At 32.7% G+C, this 20,461-nt stretch overlaps 1 protein-coding gene and 1 long non-coding RNA gene across 2 annotated transcripts; one reads left to right on the top strand and one right to left on the bottom strand.

Annotated features, from left to right (window-relative positions):
* The first annotated feature begins 649 nt into the window (after positions 1–649).
* Positions 650–3,444, top strand: LOC132312120 (uncharacterized). The gene is made up of 3 exons (XM_059810377.1): positions 650–806; positions 2,025–2,273; positions 3,131–3,444. The coding sequence occupies exon 2, from the start codon at positions 2,031–2,033 to the stop codon at positions 2,262–2,264; it is 234 nt and encodes a 77-aa protein (XP_059666360.1). The 5' UTR covers positions 650–806; positions 2,025–2,030; the 3' UTR covers positions 2,265–2,273; positions 3,131–3,444.
* Positions 3,445–5,525: 2,081 nt separating this feature from the next.
* Positions 5,526–10,971, bottom strand: LOC132312121 (uncharacterized). The gene is made up of 2 exons (XR_009483186.1): positions 10,558–10,971; positions 5,526–5,940 (listed from the first exon to the last, which is right to left on the bottom strand). It is a non-coding gene; the product is annotated as an uncharacterized LOC132312121 (long non-coding RNA).
* Positions 10,972–20,461: the final 9,490 nt, after the last annotated feature.

Genomic DNA, 20,461 nt, shown 5'->3' with positions numbered 1-20,461 from the left:
AGGATTGGGAAAAATATGGAACATAGTAAAGTATCCAAATCCATAGGCCCAAACTTTGATTCATTTTGATGTCTAACTTTGTAACTGTAATGTGTTCTCTTCTCCTCTTTATTTGTGCATTATATATTGTCATTTCAGATATTAGAAGGACAAAATTGGCATTCTATCAATTTTCTCTTGTTGACATCAGCAAAATCCGCCAGGTGCCTAACAAGAACCTTTGGGAATGAGTAATATTATGAAACGTAAAGAAAATCTATGTAGAATATCAACCAACCTCAAGAGAGGTAATTGAAATTTACCCTTCATTTTTAATCCCTTTGAGTCTCGAATTTTTCTACAATACATGTGCATGTAGTAAACAAGTAAAAGTTTAAATAGGCCATAAATTGAGTCTTTAGACTTGTAAATTTATTTATAAACTTGTTAACAAAACTTCTTAACAAGGTTTGCTTAAAAAGTTTTCTGACCTAATTACTAAATTTGAGATCTGGGCCACGATATTTGTACCTGTTAGTGGTTGGACCTGTTTGTAGAATTCCTATCGCTTGGGCCAAAGTTTGCATTCTATTTTGTTTGTTGGGCTGTTTTTTGCTACCAACCCATTTACACACACTACACTTTCGTTAAATATTTGCAACTTGCTTGAATTTCCCGGAAAAAAAAAAACAAAACAAAAAAACAAAAAGGGGAAAGTTTTCTGACCCGTCGTCCAACAAGTGGAACTTTTCCGAGACGAAGAGAATCTGATCTTCAACCCAATTTTCCGAGACGAAGAGAATCTGATCTTCAACCCAATTTAGCAGGTGTGTTGTTTCAAATTAGCCTCCTTTTCGATTTCACATTTATTTACTGTGAATTAGATCATCATAAGTTACAAATTTTCGTACTTTATGTATCTCAGAAAACTTTTGATTAGGTCGTCAGATTTTTTTTTTTTTTGAAAGGTATTAGGTTGTTAGATTGTGATTGCAACTTATGATGTTTAGTTTGTGTAGTTTCTGACTTTTATAGATTCGTTTTACTTGATCATTGATGCATTGATAACCTAGTGTTGTGATCTCCTTATATTGTGATTGTGCTGTCAGTTTACTCTGACTGGGTTTAGAGTACATGCGTTGGATGCGTTAGGGATATATATTATACGCACAACCAGTGCTCAGATTCATCAGACTACATGTTATATATAATTTTTATGGAGATAGTAGACATGGGTGTTAAAAGATTTGCAAAGTTGCAATTTTTTTTTCTTCCAGAAATCCACTTTTGCTGCTACATCGTTTTTTCAATTTTGTATAAAATTTTAAGACTTTTCGATTTGAAACCGTGTTAGAATTGAAGAACATGAACAGGATAATTGTTAAAAACATTTCCTGCAAATCGTATTGAAAAACCATATGATGCAGTTTTGGTGACCCAATAATAGGGGTTCGTTATGACAAGTATGAACTTCTTCAATATGACGGACATTGGCTTACCTTGATGCCATCTTTCTGGCACCTGCTTTGTTTATCCCATGATCATAAAATACTTCTTAATTTCTTTTGCAATTTGTCTATGCCGAGCCCCATCAGACTACATGAATGCATTATTCTTCCTATAGTAATATCCCATTGCAAAAGATGCTGCCTAAATTCTGCTGCTAGGTTTTGGGGATGTGGGTGGGGCTGATCCTTAGCTGCAGCTGTTTTCAAACAGCCATAGAACGATACGAGTGCAAAAACTGTGCGGAAATTAAAATATAGATTGCAATCACTAAAGGAAGTGGGCCTCCAAGCTAAGAACTTTTAGGATTAATGCTGGAACTCCTCCCGAATGAACTGCAGAATTTTAGTGTCAGAAGAAGCATTCTCAACGTCATTTGTTATTTATTTTTGTTTGCTTCTTCAGAATACATGCATATAAAACGACTCAACCTGTTATTCTATAGCCATTCTGCATATGAAGTATTGTGGTTGAGTGACTTCAATTAGAATTTGGCCAAAAGTTTTCCAGAAGTTCTTAGTAAATCATTTATCATGCAGGAAATTATGGGTTTTTGGACACTAGTGGAAGGCTGTCTGCTTATTGCAAATGCACTGGCAATACTAAACGAGGATCGCTTCCTTACACCTAGAGGATGGAGCTTCCAGGAATTCTCGGGTGTCAGGAGAAATTCATTTAAGGGGCAGCTTATAGGTCTCATTTATGCAACACAGTATATGAGAGTTCCTCTTATTCTCCTCAACTCCATCTGGATTGTTGTAAAGCTGGTGTCTGGGTGATGTTGCCTGGTAAGTCTGTCTGAGAATTAACTAGTTTATTTCTTCCCTGGTTATGATGTATGTGTTTATTGAGCTTAATGTGTATCAGAACAAACTTACTTTTTTTTTTGAATTCTTGTGAAGTAACACAAATTTAAAAAATAAAAAAATTATTTGGAATAGCTAGGATGCCTATGATACATGAAAGGAAGATATTTGTTGACTGGGAAACATAATAAAGTTGTGGACAATTTTTGGATTTTAAAATTCAAAGCCAATCAATGCTGCAGAATTTTTTCGTTTTCAGTATAATCCAAATAATTCATCTCAAATCACCAGTTCCCTTCGCATAGGGTGTAAATTGGTTACAGGAGGGTTTTTTCAATTCATCTGGAGCTAAAAGTATGCACACTGAATTAAGAGGCCATCCACACTTTTTTTTGCAGTGTGATTGTGCAAATATTTGTTGGGTTGCAACTTGTGGTTGATGCTTGAATGGTGCTTTTATTGCATTAAGCTAGGAATTAAGGCCACAAATGTCGTTTCTTCAACCTTTATATATACAAACTACCGAATGTGCAACTCAACGTGGCCAGCCATTGAAAAATTATTGTCATCTCGTTTCCCTCACAATTTGTCATATGCATTGCATTCCCCTTCACTCTCTCCCATTTAAAATGATCAATGATAACTAGATTCTTTGTTGCTCCTCTATCAATCTTGTGGCATGACAGTGAACAAAACCTTTTTTTTTTTCCTCTCTCTCTCTCTCTCTCTCCTGTCATTGATTTGAGTAGCTGCTTTCTTTATTTATCTGTTTTTTATAAGAAATCTCTTGCATGTTATTAATCATTGTGGTAATATTATTGTATACTTTTGTGTTTCAGATCAGTTAATTGTTGCAAGGATTTGTGAAGATCATTCAGATTCGCGTTAGTATGCGGAAAAGGTTTCTTTTGGATGGGTAGATCATTTGGGTAAAGTTAAAAAGAAAAATGTTTTTATTTAAACTTCTTTCCCATGACATGGTAGGAGGATAAGGTGGTTGTGGAATTGTTGAGAAATATTGACTGTTATTGTATTTGTATCATTGAAATTGCATTCAGATTTCAGTTCTTTGGTCATATATAATTTTCTCTGCTGAATCTTATCTGAAATACAGTTTTTTTTTATAAGAGACAGTATGCGGATTTGGTTTTTATTTGTGAAGGATGTAGTGATTCTGGTCTGGAACTTGATTGATTAAAAATCATATTGTCGAGTAAGCTTTCATACCTTCTGTTTGAGAAGTTTGTTTCTTAGTTGTATAGTGCATTCTTTTGCTGCCTTGTTTATCTAAAATACCAGTAATGCAAATATATGGAACTCGTGATGAGAATGGTTTTTGTCTAGATAAATGATAAGTGATGTGCCTTGAAGCAATGATCACCTCATAGTTATCATGGTTTTGGGGGGGGGGGAAGAAATCATCTAGGAAACTTATGGTTGAAATATAGTTTGCTTGAACACTTGAGTGCTTATGACAGTAAAACTCTGGGCTGGTATTTAAGGCATTTGTAAATGACTTACAAGAATGGCATAGGCAAAAAGTTGTCATCTGAAAAAAAATAATAATAATAATAATAATAAAATAAAAGAGGTTGTCATCTGAAACTCCTGCAAGCAAAGACTGCTATCTGGCATGTGTGGGTTTTTGACGTCTCTTGTTGAGACTTGAGAGACTTACCAGCATGCTTATGCATCCCTCCCAAAAGCAAAAGTACAAAGTCTGATGTATTTGGTTATTAGGGGTTAAGGTTTTAGGGAGGAAAAATGAAATCTTAAGGGAAGATTTTCTTGTGGATGCTGCTGGATGTGGCATCTACTATCATGGGTATGCTGTCAGTAGCTAAAGTTGTAGAATTATCTGAAAAATATGAGATGAATAAATTGATTTAATTAACAAATGCACCACTATAGTTGATGAACCACCTGAAGGGATTGTGATCATATTCCTGGCAATTTTCTGGTCTGAAAATGGAAATCTATCTGATGTGTCTAGTGCTATCATTTTCATTTAAAGCAATCTTCGTTGGATGCTTGTATTGGCTTCATCTCCATTAGTCATGTTGTTTTGCTTGCTGCATTTCACAACCTTTCCCAGTCACATGGCATCAACTGTGCAGGCAGTGATTTGCGGGCGATTGTGTGCATCTGGAGTCTGCAAATCATCCGAGAGTCCAAAGTGGCTAGCAGGTGGGTTAATTTTATTCAAATCCTACATAGAATGCATTTGTATTGTTTGTAATCCTAATATATTAAAGTATGATTTGAGCTCCCCAATAATCATAAGAAATAGCATTATAACAGCCGTAACCATGACACCACTTTCGTGCTTTGTGCCAACACGAATGCTGCTATCAACCCCCTGTTGATACAACACTACCACCTCACCACCACCGTCATGGCCATCATCACCACCCATAACTTCATCAAAATAGGCAAACTGAAGAATTGGAAACAAATATTGTTAGCCAACCATAGGGTACGAATGAAAAAAAATTAAACTTTCCATTAGGAACCAAATTCCTTTAAACTTAAAAGATAGAATTAATATGGATGGAGGCATGGGGCTCATGTAGTTTGCACTTTAGAAAGGTAGATATGGTAGAAAAGTCTGTCAAATACACTATAATGCCGCAAAGGATTCTATGTAGAGTGGGTTGAACTTCGGGGCAGAAAAAATCTCAGCAACTTGATCTGTTCATTTTTCTATAAAAGTGCAAACTCAATGAATTTAGGGATAAAAATCCCACGCATGTTATAAATCATTGTGGTTAATATTCTTTGTATAATTTTGTATTTCAGATTAGTTAATTGTTGCAAGGATTTGTGAATATTCATTCCGATTTACGTTAGTATGCAGAAAAGCTTTAAAAAGGAATTGTTTTTATTTAAATTTCCTTTCCCATGACATGGTAGGAGGATAAGGTGGTTGTGGAATTGTTGAGAAAATATATACTGTTATTGTATCATTGAAATAACTTATTGGTCTTAGTTCTTTGGCCATATATAATATCATCTGCTGAATCTTATCTGTAATACGGTTTGTTTGATATGAGATGGTATTAGGATTTGCTTCTAATTTGTGAAGGATGTAGGTCTGGAACTTGATTGATTTACTTTCATATTGTTCAGTAAGCTTTCAAACCTTGTGTCTGAGAAGTTCATTTTTTAACTGTATAGAGCATTCTTTGTGCTGCCTTGTTTATCTAAGATATCAGTGATGCAAAAATATGTAAATGATGTGACAAGGAATTGCTTTTGTCTTAATAATTGATCAGTGATGTGCCTTGAGGCAATGATTATCTCGTATTTATCATGATTTTGAAGAGAAGGTCCGGGCTGGTATTTGAGGCATTTGTAAACAACTTGGTGAGAAATTCAGAAACTAGGCTTGAAAATGGAAATCTATCTGATGTGTTTGGTGCTATCATTTTTGTTTGAAGCAATCTTTAGTTGGATGCTTGTATTGGCTTCATCTCCGTTAATCATCGTGTCTTGCTTGCTGCATTTCACAAGAAATAGTATCATCACAGCCATTACAAGCTACCACACCACTAACGCCGTCGCCAGCCTATTACTACTACAACAATACCCCCACAGCTCCACCACCATGGCCATCATCACCACCCATAACTTCGTCAAAATCTGCAGACTGGAGAATTGGAAACAAATAAAGTTAGCCAAGCATAGGGTACTAATGAAAAAACAACTTTCCATGGATGGGGGCTCATGTAGTTTGTGTAGGTTTAAATCATTCACACTTCAGCAATGTAGATATGGTTGAAAAGTCTGTCAAATACTCTATAATGGTGCAGAGGATTCTATGTAGATTGGGTTGAACTTTGGGGGCAAAAAAAATCTCAGCAACTTGATCTGTGTCTTTTTCTATAAAAGTGCAAACTCCATGGATTTGGGGATTCTTGTTATTTTATTATCCCAACATCTTTAGCTGGCTTTCTCATTGTTTAGTTGATTATAGCAAATATTACTATGGTCCACCATTTCATTGTGTTGTCTTCTGATTGATCAGAGTAGTTCCCCAATCCTGATGGGATTTGTCAGAGCTTATTGGTAGCAAAGTAAAACTCAAGTTATACAATTCTTCTCAATGGTATTACTTATTGCTCTTAAATTTCGCACGATTTCTGCTTTCATACTTTGTATGTGCTCTTGCTTCCATTTCTATTGCGTGACTTAGATTTTGTGACTTTGCCGCTCCCACTCTCGCTCGGTGTGACTTACTCTAAAACTACTTTATCAATCTCAATTAATTATTTATAGAATACTATCATCAATAGCGTAAAACATAGCCGTGAACACAAAAATGATCTTTATATATTTTTTGTTTTTCATTTTATGAGTACTTCTAGAAGAACATTTTTTTTATTTTTATAATTGAATAACTAGATAATTATCCAAAAGAGACTACAAATTTATCAACTTAAAGCAACATTTATATCACTTTCTTTTCAGTATATCTCAATAAATTAATCCTTGGTGGATCCTTAATTCATGGCAAAAATTCAAGTTTCACCAGGTGGGAATGTGGAGAAAGATGTGGTGGGGTTGAGGATTTTGAATTTGGGAGCAGGTCTAGGGGCTTTAGGCAACCCCTGGCATGAAGCATCCAGTCCTTCTGGACTTGAAAAATCATTAATTTCTAGGGTTTTTTTTTTTTATTTATTTTTATTGGCAGTTAATGTGTCCTTGAGTCCTTCATAAAGCTTTTGTAGTCCAAGAGGGGAACATTTTGGGCTACACATTTCCCATTTGGAAGACTATCCGTACAGTACTCAGTTATCCAAGAATGCTTCCATCTGATCCTAAGACCCCATCTTCCTGTACCACCTAAATCCAGATAATTTCATTTCAAAATAAAACCAAAATCTTACTTTAATACTAGTATAAGAGTAAAGAGTAATTATAGACCATGCGAAAAAGAAAACGCGGAAAATTACTCACTTCAAAATTACTAACGAAAGAGTCATTTCGTACATAATATAAATGATTCGAAAAAAAAAAAAAAAAATCCATAACATGGTGCTTTCTCTTTCCCTTCGAACAGGAAACTAGAATCTTTCCAATAAATTTAAATTACTTGTTCTCGTGTTTTATAAATTTAAATTTATGAAGTAAAAATTCATAAAACTATACAAATACAGTATTATCTATACTTTATATAAACAAAATATTTATTGTTTTAAAATTTATATTAAGGAATTTTTAATCTATAATTTATTCATCCTATTAAAGTTCTACAAAATGTATTTGTCTTTTAGGGAAAAAGTAGAGGTCAAGAATAATTTTACAAAAGATGATGCTTGAGGAGAAGTGTTGTATATATTCAATGGAGAGTTTTTAGTTTCCTCTGTTTGTGAGAGGGGAAAGAGAAAGCATCATTTTTTTTCTTTTCATTTATACCATATAAGAGGGACTTTTCTTTTTTAATTCTGACGTAGGTTAGCCAAATCAAATTTGCGTTAGCTATCATTACTCAAGATTAAATGATGTAAGTGCAAAGCATGCCTGATGTGTGTGCCCAACAACAGTTTATTAAATTTTACATTTTACTTAAATAAATATATGTAAGAGAAGAAAAATGATGTAATGTAAAGTCCCTTTCATTTTATTAAATTTGACAAATTTAGTGTTAGGTAGTAAAATTTTTGTTTGAGCCACTTTTTTTCTTGCAATTCTCTTGTGCTTCTAAATTTTGTTCTTTTCTTTTTCTTTCTGCATTTACTTCTAAATTTTATTCTTGACTAATCATGAATCGTAAGTGATTTGTTGTTAGTCCTGATATTAACCAAAATTTATACTTATAATGAAAAATGAAAGTACTGTGAATCAAACCTAATTTATATATTTCGGTTCAAGCAGGGATGGAGGCAGTATGACCATGGCACATGCCCCCCTTTGAATTTTTTTCTTTCCTTATTTCCTATATATATATATATATATATATATATATATATATATATATATTCCTACAAATATGTATATATTTTTTGGAAATATGTAAAAGTGTCCCCTAAAATTTCTCCATATAATATATATGTTTCCTTAAACTTTTTTTTTTTTTCTTAAATTATTTTATTTTATTCTATATATGTAATTTATTAATTTACCTCATCTTAAAAATATCAACCTTTCTATATATATCCACGTGTCTTTAGATTTTGACTGTCAAACCCACAAATCTTGTAGCGTGGCAAGAAACTCATATACCTTTTTGTCAAATTTAAACTATCAAATCTTCTTTTTAAAAAGATATAGGAGATACTAATAGAACACAACCACACCCACAAATCTTGTAGTGTGGCAAGAACTCACACACCCTTTTTACCATATTTAAACTATCAAATCTTCTTTAAAAATATATAGGAGATACTAATAAGACACAACCTTTTGTCATCAAGTGAGTCATATATATTATAAAAGTCTAAAATAAATTATAGTCCCACAGACTACCAAAAAACACATAATTTGCAAAATTTAATTAAGGAGAGTTAGATGTACCTAATAATCTTAACTAACATTCATTTCCTATAGGCTATAGAATGATGTAGGGAAGGTAACAAGAATTGGGAAATCACATGCATGGCATGCCTATAGAATGTAAAAGGCCAGAAGGTTCATGTATTGGAAAGTATTCATTAATTGTGTCCTGCAATATTAGGGTACCCTTGGTTGGAGTTGGAGGATAGATATTTGAATGAATGTTTAGGGGCTAAGTAATAAAGGGAAATAGACTTGAAAGGTTGGGTTGGGGCCATGTTGGGGCCATGTGATAAGGTTGTTTAACATGTATTGGGGGTCATGTGATAGAGGCCTAGGAGATCATAAAGAAACCCCTTCATTTTAAATTAAAAAAAAAAAAAAAAAAATAGAACACAATGTTCAAAGGGTTTTTAATTCTTTAAGGTGTCACCACGTCTGTGATTCCTTTGCCTTTGGGACACTCAATGTGAGCCTCCAAAGTAGGAAAAAGAAGCCCTTAAATATCATCTTTCACTGCCTTGGATTCTAAATAAAGTGCCCAAAGCATGTGGATATCATTTGGACTCTTGGACCAGGGCCACACCTACTATGCCCATTTCCTACTCTGTCCATCTCACACTTCTAGCTTTGGGGGATGTTTTGTTTGACCAAGTAGAGTGTAATTCTAATGAAGCTCAGATGTGCCACAAAAATTTTCTACTTATGTTTGGCACACACAGTACAACACACACACACACACATATATATATGCACAAGGGTAGTTTGCCAGGATATGTATCATATATATTTCCTTTTGGTGTTGATATATATTTGAAAATTAATCAAAATTTAGGAGTGGTACAATTACAATGGTGAACTGACTTTGGGAACCAAACAGCCCCTTCAGAAGCTGATGCTACTAGATATTCATTGTTGTGTTAAAATACATATAGATATTTTTTGCAAAATTAGTTACTTTTTATAGAGGTGAATTCAAGTTGTTGGAAGTATGTGTAATGATCAAAAAGACTAGTTGTCTTCACCATCAACCATAGAAGTATGAAATATATATGGTCAAGATATTCCAAATCAGTTCACTATCAGGCACTGTTTCATTCCTGATCAAATTAATGGCTAGTTTCAACTTGATTTAGCTGATGATCATGCTCCACAAACAAGATCATCTCCCCCATTGATTATTAACTACACACACACACACACACACACACACACATTAACACATACATGCAAAGTAATTGCCTTGAAGAGAAGCAAGGAAACACTTGCCCAAAAAGAAAAGGGAGGTACAACTTTCAATTTCACTGATGATGAAGAACACTAATGAAAATGATATAGATCATAATGTACTTAAAACTGATCTTCTTGAAAACTCTAAGCAATACTACTACTCCTTATGATGAGTGATCTCCTGAAACTTCTCTCAGGAGTAGTACTGGATCTCCATTTTCTAGGGTTGAGCATAATTATTATGCTCATGGAATGTTGATCCGTAGTGTTAATATGGGGTTTTAATATAAAGATGCAGTGAAATAAGAGTCTCAAAATCATAAAATGCAATACCCATGTATCAAAAGTTCTTCTTTACATGAACAAAGCAAAATATATGTAAATAAAAAATTCATGCATATTTTTATACATGTATTTGACTAGTTTCTGTAAAGCCCTTTATTAGTTCAAATTCAGCGTTGAATTATTTAAGAACATATATAATTAATAATTAAATGTGTGCTACCTTGATAAAGATAGAGTAATCAGAAAATTAACTTACTTGGTTGAAGATGTTTGTATAAGAAAATTGTCTGTCTCTGTGCCCAGATGGATCAGAAATGAGTTGCATGATATCATAGGAGAGTAGTGTGCACCATATATACAAGAGTATATATATAATTATATACCATGTTAGAAGAAGCTACCAAAGGAAGTATCCAAAGGGATAGCATGATCCAAATTCTGCATAAACTTGGAATAAATAAATAAAAATGAAAAATGAAAAAAAAAAAAAAAAACCCTAAGTTATGAAAGAGAGTCTGGATCAATGCGATCCCTTTGGATGCCTCCTCTAGCAGCAGTACTAGAAAATCAATGCAAGCACCTGCTCCTTCGAAGCTCTGTGTGTGTTTGTGCGTGTGAAATAGGCAGAAGAAATTGGTGCAAGGAAGCTTTTATAAGGCTAAATTTTTCATTTTTATGAATTCTTAATTATATGTATATATATATATATATGTATATATTTATCATGTGTTTCGAAAGATATTTTATTTAAGTGTAGACCCTACTCTTCAACAAACCAAGACACATGAGAAGGTTTTAAAGAGCAGTGGGTCAGCCTTCGCTTCTTGGAAATTCCAAACAAGTTGGGTTGGGTTGGGTTGGGTTGGGTGCTACAGTGATATTATAATTATTGTTTTTTAATTTCAGTATAATTAATAATTTATTCTGATGAATGGTCGTGGTCCCATCCATGTTCACTCTCACACACCTAACTTTTTATGTATGCTTATTTCATAAGAAATACATTCTCCTCCTTCCTCTCTCTCATATTAATGTATTACATGTGTATGTACATGTTTGAGGGAATTTGTATAATGTATTGGTCAAATGATATATATATATTTATACACACACACTAGCATATATGTATGTGTCTATATATGGTTATATGACTCTTTCTTAATGGGTGCATGGTGGTACTTTTAAAACTTGTATGTTTTATTTGTTTGTTTGATGGGTGTATAAGGATAGTGTACATGACTCATTTTATTCTCGTTTATTATCCCATGCTTCTCACTCCAATTCATGTTCATCCATCTATCTATACATCCTACGTATAAAAACAAGCCATCTACATATATATATATACACACACTATACATATAATTATGTTCCCATGCGGTACTGTAATATAAATTTTTGAACACAATATTTTTCACCAATGCCTATGGTTCAGAAATACTTATTCAACGTACAAAATTGAAAGTTCAGACTTCAAATTCCCTTAAGAGCAATATGAGAGAGTGATTTTTTATGTGATGATAAAAAAAATTAAAACATAAAAGGAATACATCATTTTCCTCCAAAAATATATGTAATTGTATACTCTCAGCAGGTAAAAAAAAAAAAAAATCATTTTCTGTAGAATTGTTGAAAATGATGAAACAAGAAATAGCATCAACAATTCTACCAATTTTAATATATATATAAAAATAGAATAGAACTTACAAATATCACATTATAGTGACTTCCTATTTTTCTATATATATATAAAGAAATTACATAAATTTCGTCTTCTTGGAAACGGTGTCAAATTGGACTATTCTTAAGATTTCATTGCCTATGTAAGTAGTGATTGTATCATTCAACATATTATCATTATTCATCAATACACATAATTTTTTTTCCCATAAACTTTGTAAATTCAAAGTTGTCACGTACTATACTTTCCTAACTTCTACCCCGTAGTTAGCATTACATTTAAAACCCTAAACAATCATGATTTTGAGAGTGCTTAGTTAAATTATACTACTTAGAGTAACTTGAAATACTACCTGTAAATAATTTTTTTGAAGGAACAAAGTCAATAATGATTTATCAAAGAATCTTTGACTTAGCGGTATGTATATATAATCTCTCTATCCTTAAACAGAAGGGGAGAGATTCGAGCCTGATCAAAAGAGAAGTCGATAATGAATTATTAGTAAAGAGGAGTAATGTATTACCATGGGTTAAATTTGTTTTTAATTTTTGATAATTATGTATGATTTCATTAGCTCAATCAAACTATGTACAAGTGACAGGCTAAATAATAGACCTGTAATCCATAATTGAAGGCCTGATAAAACTACAATTGGCAAGCAAACTAATAGACTTGTAATTCATAATTGAAAGGCCTGATAAAATTACCCATATGTCCCACATTCCAATTGATAATGGCATTAGATTTAAGGTTTCAAAATCATTCTTGAAGGTCATTATAATGGAGGGGTCCGTGGGGCATTATCATTATATGCAATAAACATCTTTTATTTTCAACTATTTTCGTAACTATTGACTTCGATCCTTCTTTCATTGTAATTCACAATATATGTTTGTGTGTGTGTAGATGCATGCCTCACATTTGGTAAAATTTATGGACAGAGCTATATATAGAATTATTTGACATAAAAATGAAGTTTCACACCTTGGTGCATGCCCAACTACAAATGGAAGCTCAAGATAAAATATTAAATACCCTACCTCAGTGTCAGTCACACTTGGTTGAAGCATCTCATATTACTTCTTATTGGTATCTAAAGAAATTAATAAAATGTGGCACAGTAAAGGAGACCTATGTTCACGATCAGATTAGACAATAGAGTAATTTGAATTTAACTTCAAGGAGTTAGTTCAAGTGAGTAAACATTTAATGATGGAGTATCAGAAAATATCAGGTCTAAGATTCGAATCATTTTAGGTGTGAACACTTCTTTGGGAGTAATTTGAATTTAATTTTCTTTGATTGTTTCCTCTACTTTTGAACTTTTTTTTTCCGATTTCTCATTTCTGGTTAGATAAAGACTAAAACTAGTCTTGTACCACTAGCTGTAGCTTCGTACTTAGACTTGTGCACATTTTTTTTCCAAAGTTCGAATCATCTACATCCAAGGGTCCACAATTGTCACGAGTGTTTGTAATCACACATGTAAGACTTATAGACCGACGATTAAGGACAAGACATACCACCTCTCCAAACATGGTCAAATGATTGGAAGTAGAGAGTAGTCATGTCAGTGCTTTTGCACCAAAAGAAATTGAATTCCAAGTGACAATTTCAGGCACATGATAGAATTACATTTGGTTGACCCCTCATGATCATGATACATGATGTTAGATCATGTTCGCGTACACTAGTGAAACATAAATGGACCACATGGGCAGTGCAGGCTCTCTCTATAGCTATATGGTGCTGATCGTGCCCTACCCAAACATTTTTACTCTTACACACACAAAGTGGGGTAAATGTGGTTTTGGCTGATACTGTAGTGTTTGGTTGCATGTATTTTGGTTTTATGTCCAACAAGCCAAGGGTGTGAACCTGTGAGGTGCATCTTGGCCTCTTCTTTATTGAACATGAATTTCCCCACCCAGCTCTAGTTACCCATCTGGTAGAGCCATTGGACTTTGAAACAACCTGCCAATTGTTGCCTGTTTGGCTACTCATATAAGCCCTTCCAATCAATTCCACTTGGTGCCAACTCACTCACAGTTCTTTCTTGTCTTCACATGCACTCTTGTAAGTATTGGATGGGATGGACTTTTCAGTAGTACTTTTAATGATACAGTATGGTTTGGTCACTAGTCCAAGTTGGCACACTACAATTGTTATACATCATCTGTGAAGGTCCTTTGAAGGAGAGAGATAATACGCCCATTCAAATGGGAACTTTTTTTTTTTAAACGGGTTTGGACAATCATTTCGTAATTTAAATTTTGTGTAATAAATGTAAGAAGAATAAAGTGAGCCAATCGACACCGACACTAAATATCTCCTTTGAAGGGGAGAGATAATACATGCATTCAAATGGGAGCTTTATATCTTTTCCCGTGTTTTAGACAATTATCTTGTGATTCAAGTGTTATGTAATAAATGTGAGAGGAACAAAGTGAGCCAATCGATACAGACACCCAATATCTGCTTTGAAGGATAGAGATAATATACGCATACAAATGAGAGTTTTCTTTCTTTTCACGTGTTTAGACAATTATTTCGTGATTCAAATTTTATGTAATAAACGTAAGAGGAACAGAGTGAGCCAATCGACACCGACACAAACACCGACAATTGATAAATCAACACATGCATGTCTATTACTAATTGGTACAAAATTTAAGAACCTAAAGTAGAGATTCAAATATGGTGCCATCAGCGATTTGAGAGGACCTAGTTCTTTTAGAATTCTCCTGAAAGCAATGATTCATTGTGAAGAAGTGCAGGGTCAAGCTAAATTGAGGGCATTACTAAAACAATGTCTCACTTCATCATGACTGATCAAAGCCAAACAAACTAAAGCCCAAGTTGTTTTGACTTGTTCATGTAAAACTTTTTTTTTCAAGAATCACAGTTCATGAAATATATTGTGGCGTGCATTCATTTATTATCCCAGACTACTTATTATGTCCTTTCAAATACTTTCACTTTTAAAAGGTTTACAAAATTAGAAGAGAGCCCTTTTCTCCTTTCTTCTTTCCTTTCCCTCTTTCATTTATTTCCTTCCAATTCCTTCAATCCAAACACAATTTGTCCTATGTGTAAGGAATATTAATGCCAAACCCTAATTTCTTAGGAGACATTCCATGGTCCACTAAGAAACACCATATGAAAAGCTATGGATTTCCATGAAAAAACAAAAAAAAAAAAACAAGTTTGGAATAGGAGGGAAGGTGGGGCAGAGGATGTCCTTGGCACTAATTGAATTGAATTGTCCTTTGTGAAGACCTCTTAATCCTATCCACGTGACCTTGAAAATTTATTTACTAGTGAGAAAACAAAATATTTGAGTCTATTAATTTGAATATCCTAATAGGGTCCGAAATCCCTACCAAACTAAAAATTTACCTTGTGTTTTCTACTTGTAACTAGGGTTTATTTAAAACTTGGGTCTTAGTCGCTTGTAAATCCCTAATATAAAGATTGAGAAATCCATGCCATATGGCTCTGTATAATTGGGAAAGAAAATGATACTTGTACAGAATACTCAGACTCAAAACTCAAGTTGATGATGATGTGCCACTATAGTTGTACAACACTTAGATAAAATTTTAAGGACAAAACTATCCTTACATAATCCTAATTAGCAAAGAATCTTAATTATCAGTAATATCTCTCTTTATTCATCCCTATCCCATAGTCAAACCATTCTTTATTTTCTTCTCTCACCCTTTCTCCATTACCATCATTAATTCCCGATCAAGATACACAAAATTATCACTTTACAATACTTGATTTTTTCCCGTTATTTACAGTGTCATCACCGTTGTCGTCGTCGTCAGGTTGTGCACCCTAAGAGACCACTGGTCTTTTTCCATGGTGGCATTCTCTCTTTCTCTCCTCTTCAATTTGATGAACTCTATTCTCTAGATTCATCACTCGATCGACGAGTCCATTCAGTTTGTTGTTGGTTCCGTGCAAAAAATTGTTAATCATACCCAACATCTCTGCATACAAACAAGCACCAATTTTATTTATTTATTATTTTTTTTTTTTTTGAGTTATGATGAAAATTTTATAAACTTGTTAATTATTTATTTTTTTATATTTTGCGAAATTTTGCATATTCTTATACATCTATTTATATATATATATATATATATATATATATATATATATATATATAAATATATTCTTAAGCATGCTACAATTCAATTCCCATAATTTTATATATATATATATATATATATATATATATATTATGATGATTTCTTTTTAAAAATTTATATAATATTATACATCTATATAGAGAGAGATAGTATTCTGATAAAATTTATAAAAGGAATTTAAAAGAATTTTAATGATGATCTCAATTAAGTGACCCTAAAAAAAGGAGGATGAATACAAGAAGGCAATATAGGGGTAACTTTGTCTTTGAAAATTCATGTTGTTTTAATGGACATGCTAATGTCATATTAATTTGTCTTTTTGTGCTACGTACATTCTGCCTAATAAATCGGTCTAATCTTTGTGTTGAGTATTACGACTCAATTGGGAATTCATGATGAAGTGGTAGTTTGGAACACTTGCAGTGAATTATCTAACCTAATAATTTTTAATTGGCTATTTATACCCAATACAATTAAGAGGAATGTTGCACTTTCCTTATTTGTTGTATAATTGACCAATTAAAAGAGTATGTCTAACAATTCACTGCAATTATTTGATGCAAAAATTATTTTCCAAAAAAAAATTAAGAGTACCATCATTTTTATTAATTATGGTTCATTTCTTAAAATAAAATAAATAAATAAACAAAAACAATGAATTTCCAATAATTTTATTTTTGAAAAATGAACAATGACTTAAAATATTGTTTTTGTTTTCCAAAAAAAAAAATATTTAACACTCCCTAAGTAATTCCGTTTACATGATGTGTAACTTTTACAGCATTGGATGATAAACCGAATTATGTCACACAATAATGTCATGCGACCATCAATTTGAGCTGATAATGTCATTTACATGATCTACTGTGGGCTTGGCTTAGTGTAACAAGGGTCATTTATCCCACATTATAATCGGATAAGAAAGTGATTGAGTGTAAATGGACAAGTGTCCACCCATTACCATTGATATCAGAGCCAAATTCAGTCTTTGATACGGTGTCACACCAAGCGCCCGGCCCGGAAGGCATCCGGATGAACACCTCGGGTAAGTAAGGTGGCCCGAGCCGCAATGAGGGCGTTCCGAGTTTGGGTGGGGAAGAATGTAATAAGGGTCATTTGTTCTACATCGGAATCAAATGGAAAAGTGATTGGGTATAAATGGGTGAGTATGCAGCATTACCCAATAGTTCGAGCTTTTGGGTAAATGGACAAGCGCCCACTTATTACACTTAGTGAGAGCTAGTTTCTGCCGCCTTTTTGCTGCATTTTTTTGTCTTGGTATTATAATTATACCCTTGATATTTTTTTTTTTTTTTTTGGGTATTATATACCTCTAAAATACATGATATGAGAGTTCAAATCTCATGTGATATATATATATATATATATATATATATATATATATGTGGTATATGTATCTAGACACACATTCCCCGAGTGACCACCTAAAATGGATTTGGATTAATGTTTGATGTGTGCAACTACCGACTTATATATATCCAACTTGTTCCTGTTTTAAATGTATATCCAACTTAAATGGAGGGACAGAACACTGAATAGTATCTCACCTAGCATAGAGGAATTGTGGTCCAACCATTTAAAACCTCAAATAATGTTAGGGGTTAGCTGATATGGGTCCATCGTCTAATAATTTCACTTGACCATAATGAAAATTCAGTACCAACAAAAAAATGGGATAATAATTATAAAATTGGACAAGCTAGGTTGACCTCTGTCCATTTAGAAAATAAAATTTAAAATTTAAAATTTAAAAATTATATGTTATTATGTGAGTGCAGGGTCCTCATGTGTTGGGTGCTATGACTTGTAAAATATTAGGATCCGTTTGTATTAAGTAGGAGTAAAATATTTTATTAATATTTATCAAAATAGTTCACACATTAACTTTTGACATGTCTTATAGAGACCTAAATCTTTGCCAAATACTAAAAGATAAATAATAATAAAAAAAAAAATTACCAAAAATAGAACATTGAAACAAACAAAGCCTGAATCTAGCTAATTATTCTTTCGATTTTTGTTGGCATTCTTCCAATGACATCTATTTTCAACATCTATGAACTTTGCTTATAGTGCGCAAAAACCTAATTTCCTAGGTAGAATATATATATGCAGCATCTAAGGTTGTTTTCTTTTCTAAAATATATATATATATATTAGAAAAGAAAATAACCTTAGATGCTGCAATGCCATTCTCTTGTAATACTGAGCCTTCTAATCCACGTAATTAAAATATATTTTTTTCAAGCCACTGAAAATGCAATAATAATATCACAACATGCAACAAATATATACACATATACATATTCCAATATATATATATATATATATATATATATAATTTGCTTGAATTTCTGAAAAAAAAATTAAAAAAAAAAAATTTAAGGTTGATAATTGGTAGCGAAATTAAATTTTCACAAATATGCGCATCTAGACACGTTCTTCAAATTGAGATTGAATGCCACGGAATTTTGTCCCCCTCATATATATATATATATATATATATATATATAATGAATTCGTTTGCTTGACCCTTGTAGTGTTCTTCCAAAGATGACAATGGATGTATCTAACCTTTTTGGAGCACCAACTTTGATGTGCAGTTCTTTTTTCACTTGCATTTTGGGAGAAGTATGGCCGATCCACTTTGGTTGGTAGGAAAAGAACAAGCATATAGCTCTTTTGGTGTCGCCATCTTGTATAATTCATGACCTTTGCCTCACTCTTGATCCATCATTTTATTTTTTTTTATTTTATTTTATTTTATTTTTTTTTTTGAGAATCAGATGGCCGGGGTTTTGCCCCAACTAATCCACGGGACTCCTATAAGGCGTCCTCACAAATTGGGTAAAGCTCAAACTGTGTCCAAGAACGTGACTCCTAAAAAATTATTTGTATATAGAAAAAATCGATCTTGAAACTTAATACTACATACTTCGAGGCACAGTGATTTTTTATTAGAGGTTGTCTTTTCGGTTACTTTTTCTTAGAAATTGCTTCTTAGGTTAATTTTTCTTAGAGATTGCTTCTTAAGAATAAGCAAAGTTTATATATATATATATATATTGGTGCATATATAATGTGAATTTTAATGACAAGTAAAAAGTCCAAATATATATGTCCCACTTTGTGCTATCCTCGCGTGGTGCCGGGGTTTCCGTGTTTGTTGGATCACTCATTTCTCATTTTCATTTGAAATATTATTTGACTTTAAAGTTTGCATGCATCTAATTGCAACTTCCAAATTGTACTAACATGGCTGTCTATTCTCACTTCCGTGACACTTTTGTGTACAGCTTCTTCACTGTCATGAGGTTTGGCCCCTTTGAAATTTGGACACACACATACACTGACATAATTTATATGCATAATACATTAAATATATATATATATATATATATATAGAATATAATTCTCGTCGAATTTCCTTTCAACTGGTAAAATACATCACCGTACGCGTATCAATATTTATACATGACCGTGACAAAAAGATAGAGAGATCATGTCGACCTCTGGCATTACTTTATATGTGGGAGCTCAAAAGTCAAATAGTTTCTAAAATATAGACGTAGAAATTTAAAAGATGAGGTGGTTGAAGCTGAGCCGCATGATTAAACTTTCTGTAATTGAACATATAAATTTGAGGTATGTATGACTCTTTCTCTATTGAATTCGATCATTGCCTTCCACATTTTCAATTTGGGAGGGACTGTTCATGGAAACCAACTAACATGCTCTTTCAATATTAATGGTCCATGCAGTAAGTCAACATACGCAACCCACCTCATTAATACTAACATTTTAGATATATATAGGTTAGAGCATCTCCTATTGTTGAATTTTGGGTTTTTATTTTAATTTGGACCGTTCTTTTATACCGTTTGTTTAAAAATATATCTTTCAATAACAACTAATCGTTTTATTTAGACCCCACATAATTGTTATAAGCTTACTTAATATAAGATTGAATTGATTTGTTAATGAAATGAGAAAGAGGGAAGAGAAAAAAAATATACTGATGTAACTGTGTAAAAGATTTTTGTAAAAAACACAATAATTTTACACATTGGTGACATGACAAAATATAATACCGAAAAAAAAAAAAAAAGTATTTTAACATCCTACTGTAGATGCTGTTAGTCTTTTTCTCTTCTTTTTATTTTTCTTTCACAGTTGATAAGGAATCTTAGAATGTAATTTGTGCACAATAAAGTAATATTGAAGATAAGATATCAATAATGCAATATTGGACAAAGAAATGAAAAAGAAAGGCATCAAAAAAGAAAGATGGTCTCATC

This window comes from Cornus florida, unplaced genomic scaffold (genome assembly GCF_030987335.1).
Source record: "Cornus florida cultivar Cherokee Brave unplaced genomic scaffold, ASM3098733v1 CherokeeBrave_3.0.0_Hap2_Chr06, whole genome shotgun sequence".
Lineage (NCBI taxonomy): Eukaryota > Viridiplantae > Streptophyta > Magnoliopsida > Cornales > Cornaceae > Cornus > Cornus florida.
This window is presented reverse-complemented; position numbering and strand designations above follow the sequence as displayed.

Bases quoted from the DNA above. Each gene is read 5' to 3' on its own strand.
- LOC132312120 (XM_059810377.1), top strand. From the start codon at position 2,031: ATGGGTTTTTGGACACTAGTGGAAGGCTGTCTGCTTATTGCAAATGCA.